General features: G+C 36.8%; 1 protein-coding gene across 1 annotated transcript in view; it reads right to left on the bottom strand.

The window, feature by feature from the left end:
* The window catches only part of LOC134527768 (actin-related protein 10), a 57824-nt gene that overhangs the window by 19104 nt on the left and 25182 nt on the right, over positions 1-13538 (bottom strand). The window contains exon 6 of the mRNA XM_063360700.1: positions 83-294. Within this exon, the coding sequence (XP_063216770.1) occupies positions 83-294 (212 nt within the window). The remainder of the gene's footprint in view (positions 1-82; positions 295-13538) is intronic.

Raw genomic sequence — 13538 nt, 5'->3', positions numbered from 1 at the left:
ATCTTAAATTATATAAATGTATGTTGGTAATGGGAAAAAGAAAATTTCCCCACTCACATCTCTAGTAGCAAACAAACAGTACCTTCACTATGGCGTCCAGTACCATCGTGGGGACGGCGACCTCGTCGTTGTCCTGCTGGAACAGCACCTCGTATGCCCTCTCCCGCACTGACCCGGGGATCACGAAGCCCGGGACACTGCCCTCACGGTACGAGGCGTCTGGCGGTGGGGCGGGGTCCCTGCCCTCCTCCATCTGCTGTGCCCGGTCCAGCCTCGTCACGAAGCACGCCCGCACTGCGGACACACAGCGACAAGTTCTTAACATCTTGTCCACAACATTGTGATTTAAGGACTATGTTAGGTCAATCAATTTTAAATCAGGAATTTTAAAAAAAAAATCTTTGTACCCCTATTATCAATTTCAATTTAATTTTTCATGGAAAATAAATGATTCTTTCAGAACACAAAATTATAATTATTATTATTATTATTATTATTATTATTATTATTATTATTATTTTGGCCTGTGTAATAAATAGACACCCCAAAAAATAGAGAAAAAATTATGCCATTGGCGGTGTAAAAAAAAAACCTCATAGCGGTACATATAAATGAGGAAAGCGGTGTTTACGAATATTTTATATTGTAGATAAAATTACAATTATAAATAGCTGTTAAATTTTGTATGTGCAAATATGCTTTACATAAACAGAAAAAAAGTAAAAACTTCGTTTAATGATTCATTCAATTAAACATTGTTATAATTTTTGATTACAATACTTCACATATACCTAGGTACTACTCATCTCAAGAAAATACTTACTCTCACATGGTACTTTGGTACAGTTTTAAAACCTGTTTTGTATGTCAGTATTTTTTATACAGTATCAAAGATATGTCTTATTTTGCAAAAAGAATTGTTATAAACTAAAGAACACAGACTTTACAAAGACTAAACACGTCTTAACAAAGAAAACATTCGAAATATTCCATTAAAAATCCTAAGTTACAATACACAGTATTTCAAATTCAATATCCAAATTCAATTACGGAGTCTATCTCACTGTACATACTAGAAATTCTCCTCTGCAGACAAGTTTGGTTGGTACACAAATAATGTGTTAACACAACAGTTACCATAGTTTCTTTCATAGGCACTACAAAGTAGCAGACTCTGCCATACATCGGCCCACTTTGTCTGTTGTTTCATCACACAAGAATACAATCTGTTTGTCTTCTACAGTGTGCCTTACTGCTTCCTTATTTGCCTGGCCAATTTTTGGGACATAAGTTTCTCTAAGCATGTTGGCTGATGGCAAATCCACTGCACCTAAAATATATACATAACTTCAATATACTTATAAATAGGTAGCATTTATCAGGTTATTGCTGAAAATATTAATGGGCTAATTTACTCAAAACAATTCTTAGCAAAACCTAACCTAACCTTTTCAAGATTAATGCTGGATTGCAGAGTCAAACCATCAATCAATCAGTCAAAAATATCTTGTGGTGTGATCACCATTTCACAATGCAATCCATTCTACTTATTTGTTTGTTAATCTGAGGTACTTGCATATTTATTTAAAGTAAAGGTAAGTTGGCCCTAAAGGTAAGTTAAGCGATAATATTGTAGGGCCTACATATGCTTTTTTACCTTTATTAGAGGGGGAAAACATTTCTAAATAAATAAGGCTAACCTTCAACATGGGTGTTCAACCGATTCCCTCATAGCTAGATGATCAGCTTTTTCCAAAGGAATGTTAACTTACAGCATCATATTAACAAAATTAGAAACAAATTCTTGTTTCTACACTTTCAGGCTTGATTGCTCTATTCACGCTGTCGCCTATCGAGATTTGTTTAGACACGGTAGAATTTGCCTGACAAAATAATTGTCTTTTTTTGTTTTGTTTTGTGTGTGTCATTTGCCACACGCTTTTTGCATGTGTATTTGCGTGTCCAATCAACCCGCACGTTGCAGAACTTGCACATCATAATTTTGTTCCGCTGATCAAAAATATAAAATCCAACCGATTTCATCTCTCTTTCGCGATCAAAAATTGTCGAAGTTTTTGGTATCTTAGCCATAAATTCAATTGTATCACAAAACTTACAAAATGTGGAGACGGTATTTGTAAACACTCATAGATATGTGCATGCAAAAATGACTGCCATCTTAGCTCCATGCCATTAAAGTAGGTTAGAAAAAAGACACCAGTGCACCTTGCGTCAGATATGACCATTATTCAAAACACGAAAACTGTGGACAGTCAATTTTGTTATGTTGGTAGTGCCCACATATCAATTGTTTGACATTTGTTAAATTTTGTTTTCATTTGCGATGGCAATATTTGCACCTAGGTAAAGTTCTATATAGTATATACCAACAGCAAAACCGGAAACAAAATGGCACATGTACAAGGAGGTGCTCTTATACTAACAAACACAAAAACAAAACAATTTTTGTAGAAAAAATACACAAATTAACAAATAAAACAAAATTTATTATAAAAAAATTAACAAACTACACAATAATAACTAATAACAAGTCTTTAAAAATAAATCATAAAAAAACAACAATGCACTCCGAAATTAACTAATTATTTAAAAATTCATTCCAATCAAACTAAGTAATGTGCAGATATACCGATTACATACATTGATTGCTGAAAGCTTTCTCTACAAAATGTACTGTCTACTTTTTTCTAAATGTGTCGACAGATTTTCTGCATATGCTTTTAGCAACAACTTCGTGCATGAAAAACTGGCAGTAGGCTGCGCGAAAAATGCTATGAATTCAACATTTTTTCAAGTTTTATTAGTGTCATTTAATTGAACGAGGATCTGAAACTGTCATTGACCCTATATGATTATTTATTGAATTAATTGTATCTAACAGCTTCATCAATCACACACTTTTTGACCTGGCATTTTGACTATAATTATTTTTGATTTAAAGTACCACCAATGCAAGGGGTGAAAAAAAAAATGTGTGGAATGATAAATATATAAATATATATCTTATATATAAAATTTTCGTGTCACAGTGTTAGTTACCATACTCCTCCGAAATGGCTTGACCGATTTTTATCAAATTTTGTATTCCTATTCAGTAGGTCTGAGAATCGGCTACTATCTATTTTTCATACCCCTAAGTGATAAGGGTTGTCCACCCCTAACATTTTTTTTAAATTTTTTGGACAAACTTTATATTTTAATTTTTTGTAATGTGGCATTAAAAAATACATACAACCCTAAATTTTCACCCTTCTATCACCAACCCCTAATTTTTAATAGAATTTTATATTTTTGAACCCCGGTCGATAGCTGATCAATTAACACTTGATCAACCTTCCCCGCCTACAGCGAGCTCATTACCTGGATTAACACACAGACCACATATTAATATGAAATTCCATCCCTAAGGAAGTGAAAAAGTGATAATTTCATTTTATAACAGAAAAAATCATAGGTCAACAAACGACACTGCATCCATTTGTTGTTTACTGGAGAGCAGATGGAGCATTCCATTCAAAAAGCTTATGTTTTGTTAGTGACTATCTGGATCACAACACTACATTGTTTAACACATTTCAAAAAGTTATTATTAAACAACTGAAGCAAGATAACCCTTATCTATTCAGAATCATATATTTCTCTGATCGCTGATCTGTACAGACAAGATTTAGGTAATGGTTTTATTTTAATCCAATTTTGTTTTTAAAACAGAGGATTTCTGTGTTATTGTTTTATTTTTAAAATGTTGGTTTTTTAATATTTACTCCAAAAAAAAGTGGTACTATTTACTTGTTCATGTTGCATTTTTTGATAAAATAATTTGTAATAAATTGGTCAAAAACAGATACATTCAAAACAATAAACATAAATTGGCGAGCAGTTGTGGTTTAAAAGTGATTCAAATAATATATGCACAACAAAACAAATTAAATTATTTTTTCTGACCTACGCACTGTGGTTCATTATTTGTCCGAAAATAATTACATTCCTTGAATTTCAAACATTAAAAGATTACTTTTTTTTATGATTGAATTAAGTTCTGGTTAAATGCTGCTTAGTTCCATCATACAACTTGCATTTTGGAGCTATTTGGTGTTTTAACATGCTTTTCTGTGTTATTTCGGTTTAATTGCAATTCATCACATAATCTTGTTCCTACCCATCTGCCAAATATAAAAACCCACAAAACTTTATTAACTTCAGTCACCACAAAAAAGAATTTGACGTAAGGCTTAGTGGCACTTGTTTGCAACAGCACATGGAAAGGGGCTGTGTGACGGGATAGGAGGTATGAGAAGCGGTTAGTTAGAAAGTCTAGCTCGCAGTGGCCAGATAAGAACGTGATCATGACAAATATGTAAGTTTTCAAGTACGTATTGTTATAATCATTTTCAAAGAGTAACGTTTTTCTATTGTCCTAAGAATAATATAGACAATACAAGAGAAGCTCTCAAAGACAGATTCCAGATGTCGCTGCCAGTCCCACATACTTACCAAAACACTCAATGGTTTCATTCCTATCAGTATTTCTGATATTCAAATTAGGCAGACATTTACTGAACAAGCAAGTACTTTCCAGCTCATCAAAGTCGGTAAAATTGTGCAAGACACATTAAAGAGACACCAGAAATTGCGTAATTACTAGGGACCTGAAAAAATCGTGAATGCGATAAAATTGAAAAATAAAGCGAATTGTAATGTTTGAAGTTAAAGCGCGATCTACTTTGTTCCATGTTTTTCACAAAAACTATTTCCGAAGTCCATCATTTTGAGACCACTGAACTTTTCAAGGGTTACAAAGTCCTTTAGAAAGTTGTACAAGAGATTTTCAATACAGAAAAGCACATAGATATGTTGGAAGTGCTGACTTCTCTGAGTTTAAATTACTTTCGATTTTCACTAGCAGTCCTGCGTGCTGTTTGTAGATCTACAAACTATGTTGACAGCGAATGGTTACTTAGTCACTACAATTTATCATCACAAATGGATGGCAGAACCTGAAAGAATGCAATGGTGAAGTGTTCACTATGTTCTCTTTTGATGACTAAATTCAAAATTTACAGTTTGAAGTTTGATGCAAGTTTAGTTTTAAATGAAGTAAGATAAAAACACTATGAAATAAAAAAAAATTATGTTATGTTTAATTTTTTTTTTTAATTAAATGCAGTCAAAAAAAACACCTAACATTTTGTTGCAAATTTTGTAAAAAATAACACTACTTTTAAGAAAAAATAAACTCTCTTTTTCAGGTCTCTAATGATTACGCATTTTGTATGTATGATAACAACTGGTGGTTAGGGGAAGCTGTAGAAGTACAGTTTATGACATTTTAGAAAAGTACAGTGGAACTTCGGTATTATGAGTACGGGATACTAAGAGACCTTCAAAGATAAGAGAGTTTTGTAATGCACCATCGGTTTGACTACGTAAATCATACTTAATTTGTCTGGTAATTACAAGTGTTTCCTTGTTGACCCTTCCGCAAGTACAAGTGATTTAAATGGTACTATTTTGAAAAAAAGTTCACTCAGTTAACACAAATACCGCTAAAAGAGTGACGAGGAAGGAAGTGGCGTGACTGGTGACAAGCAATGTGCCTTATCTCTCATTCCGCTACTTTCCCCAGCAGCGGGAATGGGGGAAGAGGAGAGGCCATGGGCGGGATTGTGGTGACTAGCAACATCCACTCTCTCTCTCTCTCTCTCTCTCTCTCTCTCTCTCTCTCTCGTGGCTCTCTCGCTTGAGGCGACTGCTACTTCCCCTCCTTTCTTACTCTTCCCCTCATTCTTTTCCTCATCCCGTTATTCCCCAGAATTGTCCTCTCTCTCTCTCGCTGACTCTTTTACTCTCTACCCTCGGTTGAAGGTTGAAGTTGAACAAAGGTGCTTGAAAAGGCACATCCAACAGGGGGTGAAGGAATTTTTCAGCAGCACATGAAGGCTCACAAAATAAAAGGGGAAAAAAAGAGGAAAATGCATCAGAGCTGCCACTTTAATGGTGCGACTGGCCACAAATATAACCTAACCAGAAAGTATTAACTGATTACGTTCACTGCTGCGCATAAAGCACCGTAGAGTGTGTATGTGTGTTGTTTAGGGATGTGCGGGTACCCGATAATTTCATCTTTGATTCAATTCCTAAACTATTTGAACCCGGAACCGAAACTAAACTTTGGAATCGAAAAATTCGGGCAAATTTTTCAAAAGTAAAAAAATCGAAGAAAGAAATTGATGGTTACCGTTCAACTGATTGCTAGACATAAATTTGTTCGTCATTTATCATTAATGTAACTCGTAAAATTGCAGCGCACTTTCACTCAAGCAAATTTCATAACGTTATGAAATATAGGTTAGGCCGAACATTAAATTTTTTTCAAAGATTGTGTATGATTTATTTTACAAATTCAGAACCATTAACTGTTTAGGCTTGCAAAGATAAATACCTTACGAAAACTGCTTGTTTATGAAATAGTTTAACAATCTGCTCAAACATTTTTATTTCTGCCTACTTACGGCATATTACTCATGACCATTTCTCACGTTGCACGGGAAAAAATATTGTTGGTTTATTTGTTTTGAAAAATAAATAACACCTATTAAAAATAATTTTACAACCATCAACGCACAATTTTCTGTTAACAGTTAAAATATTTCCTTGTTCAACCATAAATTTACAAAGATCGCCGTTCTGTGACAGTCTTCTGTTAACAGAATAACCAGCATTAAAACATTCACGACATGAAAATATTTTAGCGGTGCCGGACGTGTAGACCAGTTGACATGCCACCATTTATCATAGATCGCGCGTGCTGACACAAAGGAATCGAATCACTGAACGTAACATTCTGTCAGTATCAAAGTACTGTTTACTGTTTATGCTTTTGCCTTTTACAAAACTTAATAAAAACTGATCATCATTGTGTGGTTTAACTTCGTGAAGTTAATAAATTAATCATATTTACGTATTTTTCCCGTTTTTAGGGGAACAGATCTTGTTGAAAAAACTAAGAAATATATGTTACTTATTGGTTTTAATTTAAATAAACCTACTGGCTAGGCCATGCTGCATATGTCATATGTGCAAATAATTAAATTATACCTCTGTGCACAGTGGTGAAGTGATTAAATAAGTAATGGATGAAAATTGTGGCAAGTTTAAGGGCCGCAGTCATCTTTGCAAATTTTATGACAAAATATTAGAAAGCCATTCCAAATGCAAAACTTGTGGAAGTACACTCAAACAGGTGCATGGTAGCACTTCTAGCATAGCGAAGCACTTAACATTACACAAGAGTGTATATGCCAGGGGCGAATATTCTACGTAAGAATTGTAAGCAGTGCTTACAGTTTGAAAATGTCCTACATATGTGGTAATGCATTCTGAAGTGGCATCTATCAATGGTAAACGCTTGAACAGCTAACACACAGTCTGTTATCATACCGCCTCATTGACGCCTCGCTGTTTGTAATTGTTAGACAGTGGACACCCCTCCCTAACCGCACGGCATCCCTATAGGCTGGCTGAAGCTGTCCGAGCTGCTTACTAGCCCTCTCCCCTCTACGGCAGCGCGAACAATGGCTAGTTTTCCCGTCGTGGACACCCCTCTGTAAACACTTCTCCTCTTGAATACAGGCAGCTGTGAGCTCTTATTGGCCAGACCGTCACCCCCTCCCACGAATGTGCATGCCAGAGGGAGGGCGGAGGTCCGCTCAGCTGGGCATCCCGTTACCATCCGCCTGTAAGTTGACAACCCAGCCGTGCACGCTGTAAGCAGATAGCTTCCTGCTTGCAGCCACTATCAGCCGACTGGAAATTCAGACACCGCTTATCGAAGCGGGGAAAGGAGAAACTCTCCTCTACGACGATCTTAGCGCCATGATTGGCCTGTCAACAGCTTTCTTGTTTTAATCATGTAACATACAGCGATTATCAATAATTGAAACGTGGTTAAAGTGCGATATATTATAAACGCATCAGGAACAAGGTTTAGAAATTTTTTTTATTTTATGTGGTGTTAAATGCATTGAAAGGGTAGAACAATTTCAGCAATATCTTGAGAAACTAAGTGATGATTTCAATGATTTCTGGTGCAAAATTGAGGATAATTTGGTAGCTTGACAGAAGATAGTCAGCCCAAAAAAAGAATAGATAGATAACATTTCGGTTGACAAGAATACTTGTTACAGACGATTATATTTTGAAATCATAGACACAATTAAAGAAAAAATAAGTCAAAGATTTGGTGATATTGGCAGTCTCTTCTTCATTGGTTTGCTCAATTTCATTGAGTTTTCTGATTATTCACGATCATTTCCCGAAAAACTATTCCAGTCCTTAAAATCTTCTTATGGACAATTCTTCGATTTTGCCAGACTGAGAAGCAAACTTTCCGTGGTTTATTCTTCAAAAGAATTTCACAAGAACAACGTGACCGAGTTACATAAATATTTGTACTTGAATGATTTGCACGAAACTCTTCCCAAAGCATAGAAACTTATTTGTTTGGTGTTGACGATTCCGACCACTAGTTCATCTGCAGAAAGATCCTTCTGTCCTGAAGACAATAAAATATACAGGTATTTCCGTAACTCTCAAGGGCAATCGCGGGTCTCAGCATTGTCTTTGTTATCAATTGAAAAAAAAGGTATTGCAAGACCTAACAAAAAATAATACGTTTTACGACGATGTGATCAACATGTTTGCGAAGCAGGGCCGTCGAAATCAGCTTATGTATAAGTAGTGACTGAACACTTGGGTTACGTTTGGTATTTTTAGAACTAAAAACATTAGTGCATAGCTTTCCTTTCATGACACAGAGAATTAAGTTCATGAGCGTCGTCCATCTTGGCGGAGCGAGTCACCACCAGTACCAGGCTCATCAAATCTGAGGGTGAGTTTACATCTACTAAGGCAGAGATTTACATCCACTCGTGATAAATTAGTAAATAAACATTATAAACATTTTACTAAAACAAAATTCTGTATTCCTTACGCATGTTAGTTTTCTGAACTGTCTCCTAGTAGTAAGATCGTAATGATTTAGTAATTTAAGTTAAAATGGTTTAATGCATTGCTTACACATGCAATCAACCCACACCTCGCCACTGGTATATGCAGAGTACTTACAACTACAGAAAGAATTAACTCATGCACCTTCCACATCAAGTAACAAAGTACAACTCACTCTGTCAGCTTTGTTAAGTAGCCAAGAAATATATGGTAGAGACCATCCCCAAAGCTATTGCCATTAACCAATGCCATTGGCAAAATGATTGCTGTGGATCTACAGCCATACAGTATGGTTCAAGATAAAGGCTTCAAAGACTTGATGGCGCTAGTTAAACCCAAGTACTCCCTACCAGACCGAACATCATTTTCTAGGCGTGTAGTGCCAGAGCTGTACAATGGTCTAGTGGAAAAAATGCACACGAAAATCAATAATGACTTCAATGAAGGCGTCAATTCGGTGGCATTTACAACAGATATGTGGACGTCACACAGTAATGACAGCTATTTATCATTAACATGTCATTATGTGGACACAGATTTCGTTCCTGTTCATCACATGCTGGGGAATGTTCTTTTCACCGGAGAACATAGTGGGGAAGCAATTGCCAATACTCTGGTTAGACTAAATGCAAAGTGGGAAATTCCAAACACTATACATATTTACATAGTTTCAGATTCTGCTAGAAACAGGAAATCTGCAGCTGCTAAAACCAGTTGGCATTCATTTAGCTGTTTAGGGCACACTTTGCAGCTAGCCATAAATGATGCCAAAAAAGACACTCCTGGGATTGAGGCGCTGTGCAAAAAAAGTCAGGCTATAGTGGGGCACTACAAACGTAGCTCCAAGCTCATCAGCGTCTCCATGAATTACAAAAGCAGATGGGAAAACCAGAACATGAATTGATCCAGGATGTAGACACCCAATGGAACAGTGAGTTTTCTATGTTGAAATGACTTGTTAAACAAAAAGAGCCTATTGCTGCAGAATAAGCTTCTTCTGATGGTGTTGACAATTTAACTGCCAATGAATGAAAACTCGCAGAAGGGGCTGTCAGAATTTTAGAGCCAATAAATGAAGCAACTAAAGAATTTAGTAGACAAGACTACCCCACAATTTCTCTAGTTACTGTATTGATCCGAAAATAGGCCGACCTTTTTAGCTAGTATTGTCAACCTTGAAATCTAGAGTCGGCCTATAATGGGGCACTAGCCAAAATAGTATAATTAAACACATAAATTTCAAGGAGAATCACTTATGGCATAAAATTGTTATCAGATATACAATTCATTGACCTAAAATTACGCCGTACTTACGTGGAATTATGTAGAAATTTTTCCAACTTAGAAATTTAGTAAACACACAACCCCAATAACGTATCATATTTTAAGTTAAGTACACAGATGTGGTCACTTGTAGCACATAGCTTTTAAAAGCTCAGTCTGGTTATTTTTGAACACAGGCTGCGGTAATTTTATTTGCTTGTAAAATGTGGTATTTACAGTAATCAATTAGTAAAAACAGAAATTTTGCCATAAGGTTATTTACCGTAGTATGCTTTATTTACTCTTCTACCACAGGAAAATCAAAATAGGTAAATGGTACCAGTGTTGGCAACTTGTAGTTGCGACACGAATAAACAAATACCGGTACATACCAACAGTAACAAGAAAAATAAAACCTATTTGCAATATTGATTGTTTTATGGTTGATTCATACACATTTTACATAAAACCATTTTGGGTTTTTTACGTCAAAATTAAACGTACCGGTAAATGTTTTTTTACGTCAGTCACAATTTCTATGAACTCAGAAAATGTAGCCATTACCGTATAAAATGTTGGCACCACTACAAAAGAATGTCAAGATAAACGGAAACACAGCTCCGGATCTAGCTCTTTGAACATGTATCCCGGATCTGTATTTGACGCACTTATTGGGTCAAGACTCTACGGAGTACCGTGTACAAACACATTGTTCGTTCGTAAGGGCTGATCATGTAAAGGTTAAAGCTTCAACTAGCAGGGGAATTAGGCATAGTTTTTCTGCCAATTTCAAAGTACACTAGAGTCCCGTTATAGCGAGGTGTCACGGTTCGGGGTTTGATCCTCGCTATAACCAAATTGGACAGATTTTGGCCCCCAAAAAATAAAAATTAACCGAAAATAGCATATAAATTGGGTTTAAAACTGTATAATTGGAAAATAACAGGTTATATTAACGAAATCTTAATTTCTGTGAACAGATGTGTGAATTCTCTTTAAAACGATACCCCACAAGTACGGATGTGATCACCCATTGCGTCAAAATAACCAGGATACCCTAACACGCCACGTAAGTATAGCATCTCTGCCCGCAATCGACTACTCGACTTGGCCCGCGGCCGACGCAGCATTGTCCTGCTATCTATTGTTGACGCGGGCTGTCTGCTGGCGGCCACGTTGGTTCGGGATGTAGCTAACAGGCGGCACTAGTGTAGCGCGACGATTTAATTCCTTACAAAAAAGCAGGAGTGTAGCAACGCAGCACGTACGCCTCAAACGAAATAGTCGCTGGAAAACTATACTTTTTTCATTTAAAGAAACCTGTTAACTTTTTTAGAAAATAAATTTGGGATTAAACTCAAACCATCACCACCCCCTTCCCGGACATATACCCCAACAACTGACCGAAACAAAAGTTACAAGAAAACTGTCCTAGCGATTCGGAAATAAATACGGTAGTGCCTACTATTTGTCGGATAGTAAAATAAATAACGTGACGTGATTGTGAATGTGTCACGACTGAAATAATTCCAAACAAGTTTATAAATATTTGTGTATTATTAACGCAATCAATTAGCAACAAGTATAAAGACTGCTCTGACTTTTTGGCCTAACATAGTTATAAACAATGTTATTATTCGTTAATGAAAATGTCCCAAAAAATTAAGAGCATTTATATTTTAAAAAGTCTACATTGTTATGTTTAATGGCAGGAAAAAATAGATTTTGTCTATTTTCTAAATAATAAGAAATGCGTACAAGTATATGTATATTCAAAGCCTTCGTTTATTCGAGTCGAGCATACCTTGGCCTTGAAGCCAGCCAGTGATGCTGTGACTGTGAAGTCGCACGCACGCACGCACGCACGCACGCACTGAGTTTGGACGTTTATATTATAGCCGGCTTAACTTGTAGCGACGTAGTCAGAAACGAAACAAAGGGACTGCATTCTTTGTAGCCTAGAGGTTGCATTACACACGCACATATCTCCAGCACGTTCAGCATTTGTTATACTGAGTTCACAGGAATAGAATAATATTAATGAACAGACAACTAACGGAAGTTTGATAAAAGAAAGAAAGGACGGGATTCTATTTTTAAAGCCACGCACTTAGGTGGCGACTGCGAGGCTGAAGAATGTGACAGGTGTCAACGGCAAGATGTCTAGTGGCGAGCGAGAGGGGTGGAGATAAAGCAGACAAACAACCAAAGCGCGCTTCACGCGATCATGCCGTAAATTCCTCAAAAAGACCTCGTTATAGCAGTGTTCTCGCTATTACAGTGTTCGCTATAACGAGATTCTAGTGTAAGTGTAATAAGATATGCAGAAACCACAAATAATGTGGAAGCTGGGCGGAAATATGGTGTTGACGAGAAGAATGTGCATCGCTGGGGGGGTCAAGCAAATAAATTGAAAAATGCAGTTTCAACGAGAAAAGCATTCCAAGGACCCAAAAGTGGAAGAAATCCAGAAATTGATAAACGTGTCCTAGATTTCGTCAAAGAAAAACGGAGTGAAGGTCTTCAGATTAGCAAAGAGGGAATTCAGTTCAAGGCACTGGAAATAGCCAATGAATTGAATGTGCCACGAAGAGAATTCAAGTCAAGTATTGGTTGGTGCAGACGATTTATGCGAAGAAGTGGTCTCTCGCTTAGAAGAAGAACATCTCTGTTTCAACACCTACCATCACATTTCCATGAAAAGCTGTTGGCTTACCAGCGACATGTGTTAAGCCTACGGAAAACACATGATTACCTCCTTGGCCAGATTGGCAATGCCTGTTTACTTCGACATGCCTAGCAACACTACTGTCGAAGCAAAAGGTGCAAAGTCTGTGTTGCTAACAACATCTGGCAATGAAATGATGCGCATCACTGCAATGCTAGGTGTAACTGCAGAAGGACGCAAACTAAGTCCATACATCATCTTGAGGCGCAAAACTTTGCCGAAAGAAAAATTCCCTCCTGGCGTAGTTGTGAGGTGTCATGAAAAGGGTTGGATGACCAGTCAGTTAATACTTGATTGGTTGTCTGTAGTGTGGAATAGGCGACCAGGGGCTGCTCTCAGAAAGCGAGGATTGCTGTCGTTGGGTGCATTTAGGGGCCACCTCACACCAGAATTTAAAAAGAAGGTCCCAGAATGTAATACTGACCTCGTGGTAATTCCTGGGGGAATGACATCGCAGTTACAGGTACTCGATGTAGTAGTGAACAAGCCTTTCAAGGATAATCTAAGGAGGCAATAT

This window comes from Bacillus rossius, chromosome 1, assembly GCF_032445375.1.
Source record: "Bacillus rossius redtenbacheri isolate Brsri chromosome 1, Brsri_v3, whole genome shotgun sequence".
Taxonomy (NCBI): Eukaryota; Metazoa; Arthropoda; class Insecta; order Phasmatodea; family Bacillidae; genus Bacillus; species Bacillus rossius.
Note: the sequence above shows the minus strand (reverse complement) of the source record. Positions and strands in the feature narration are given on the sequence as shown.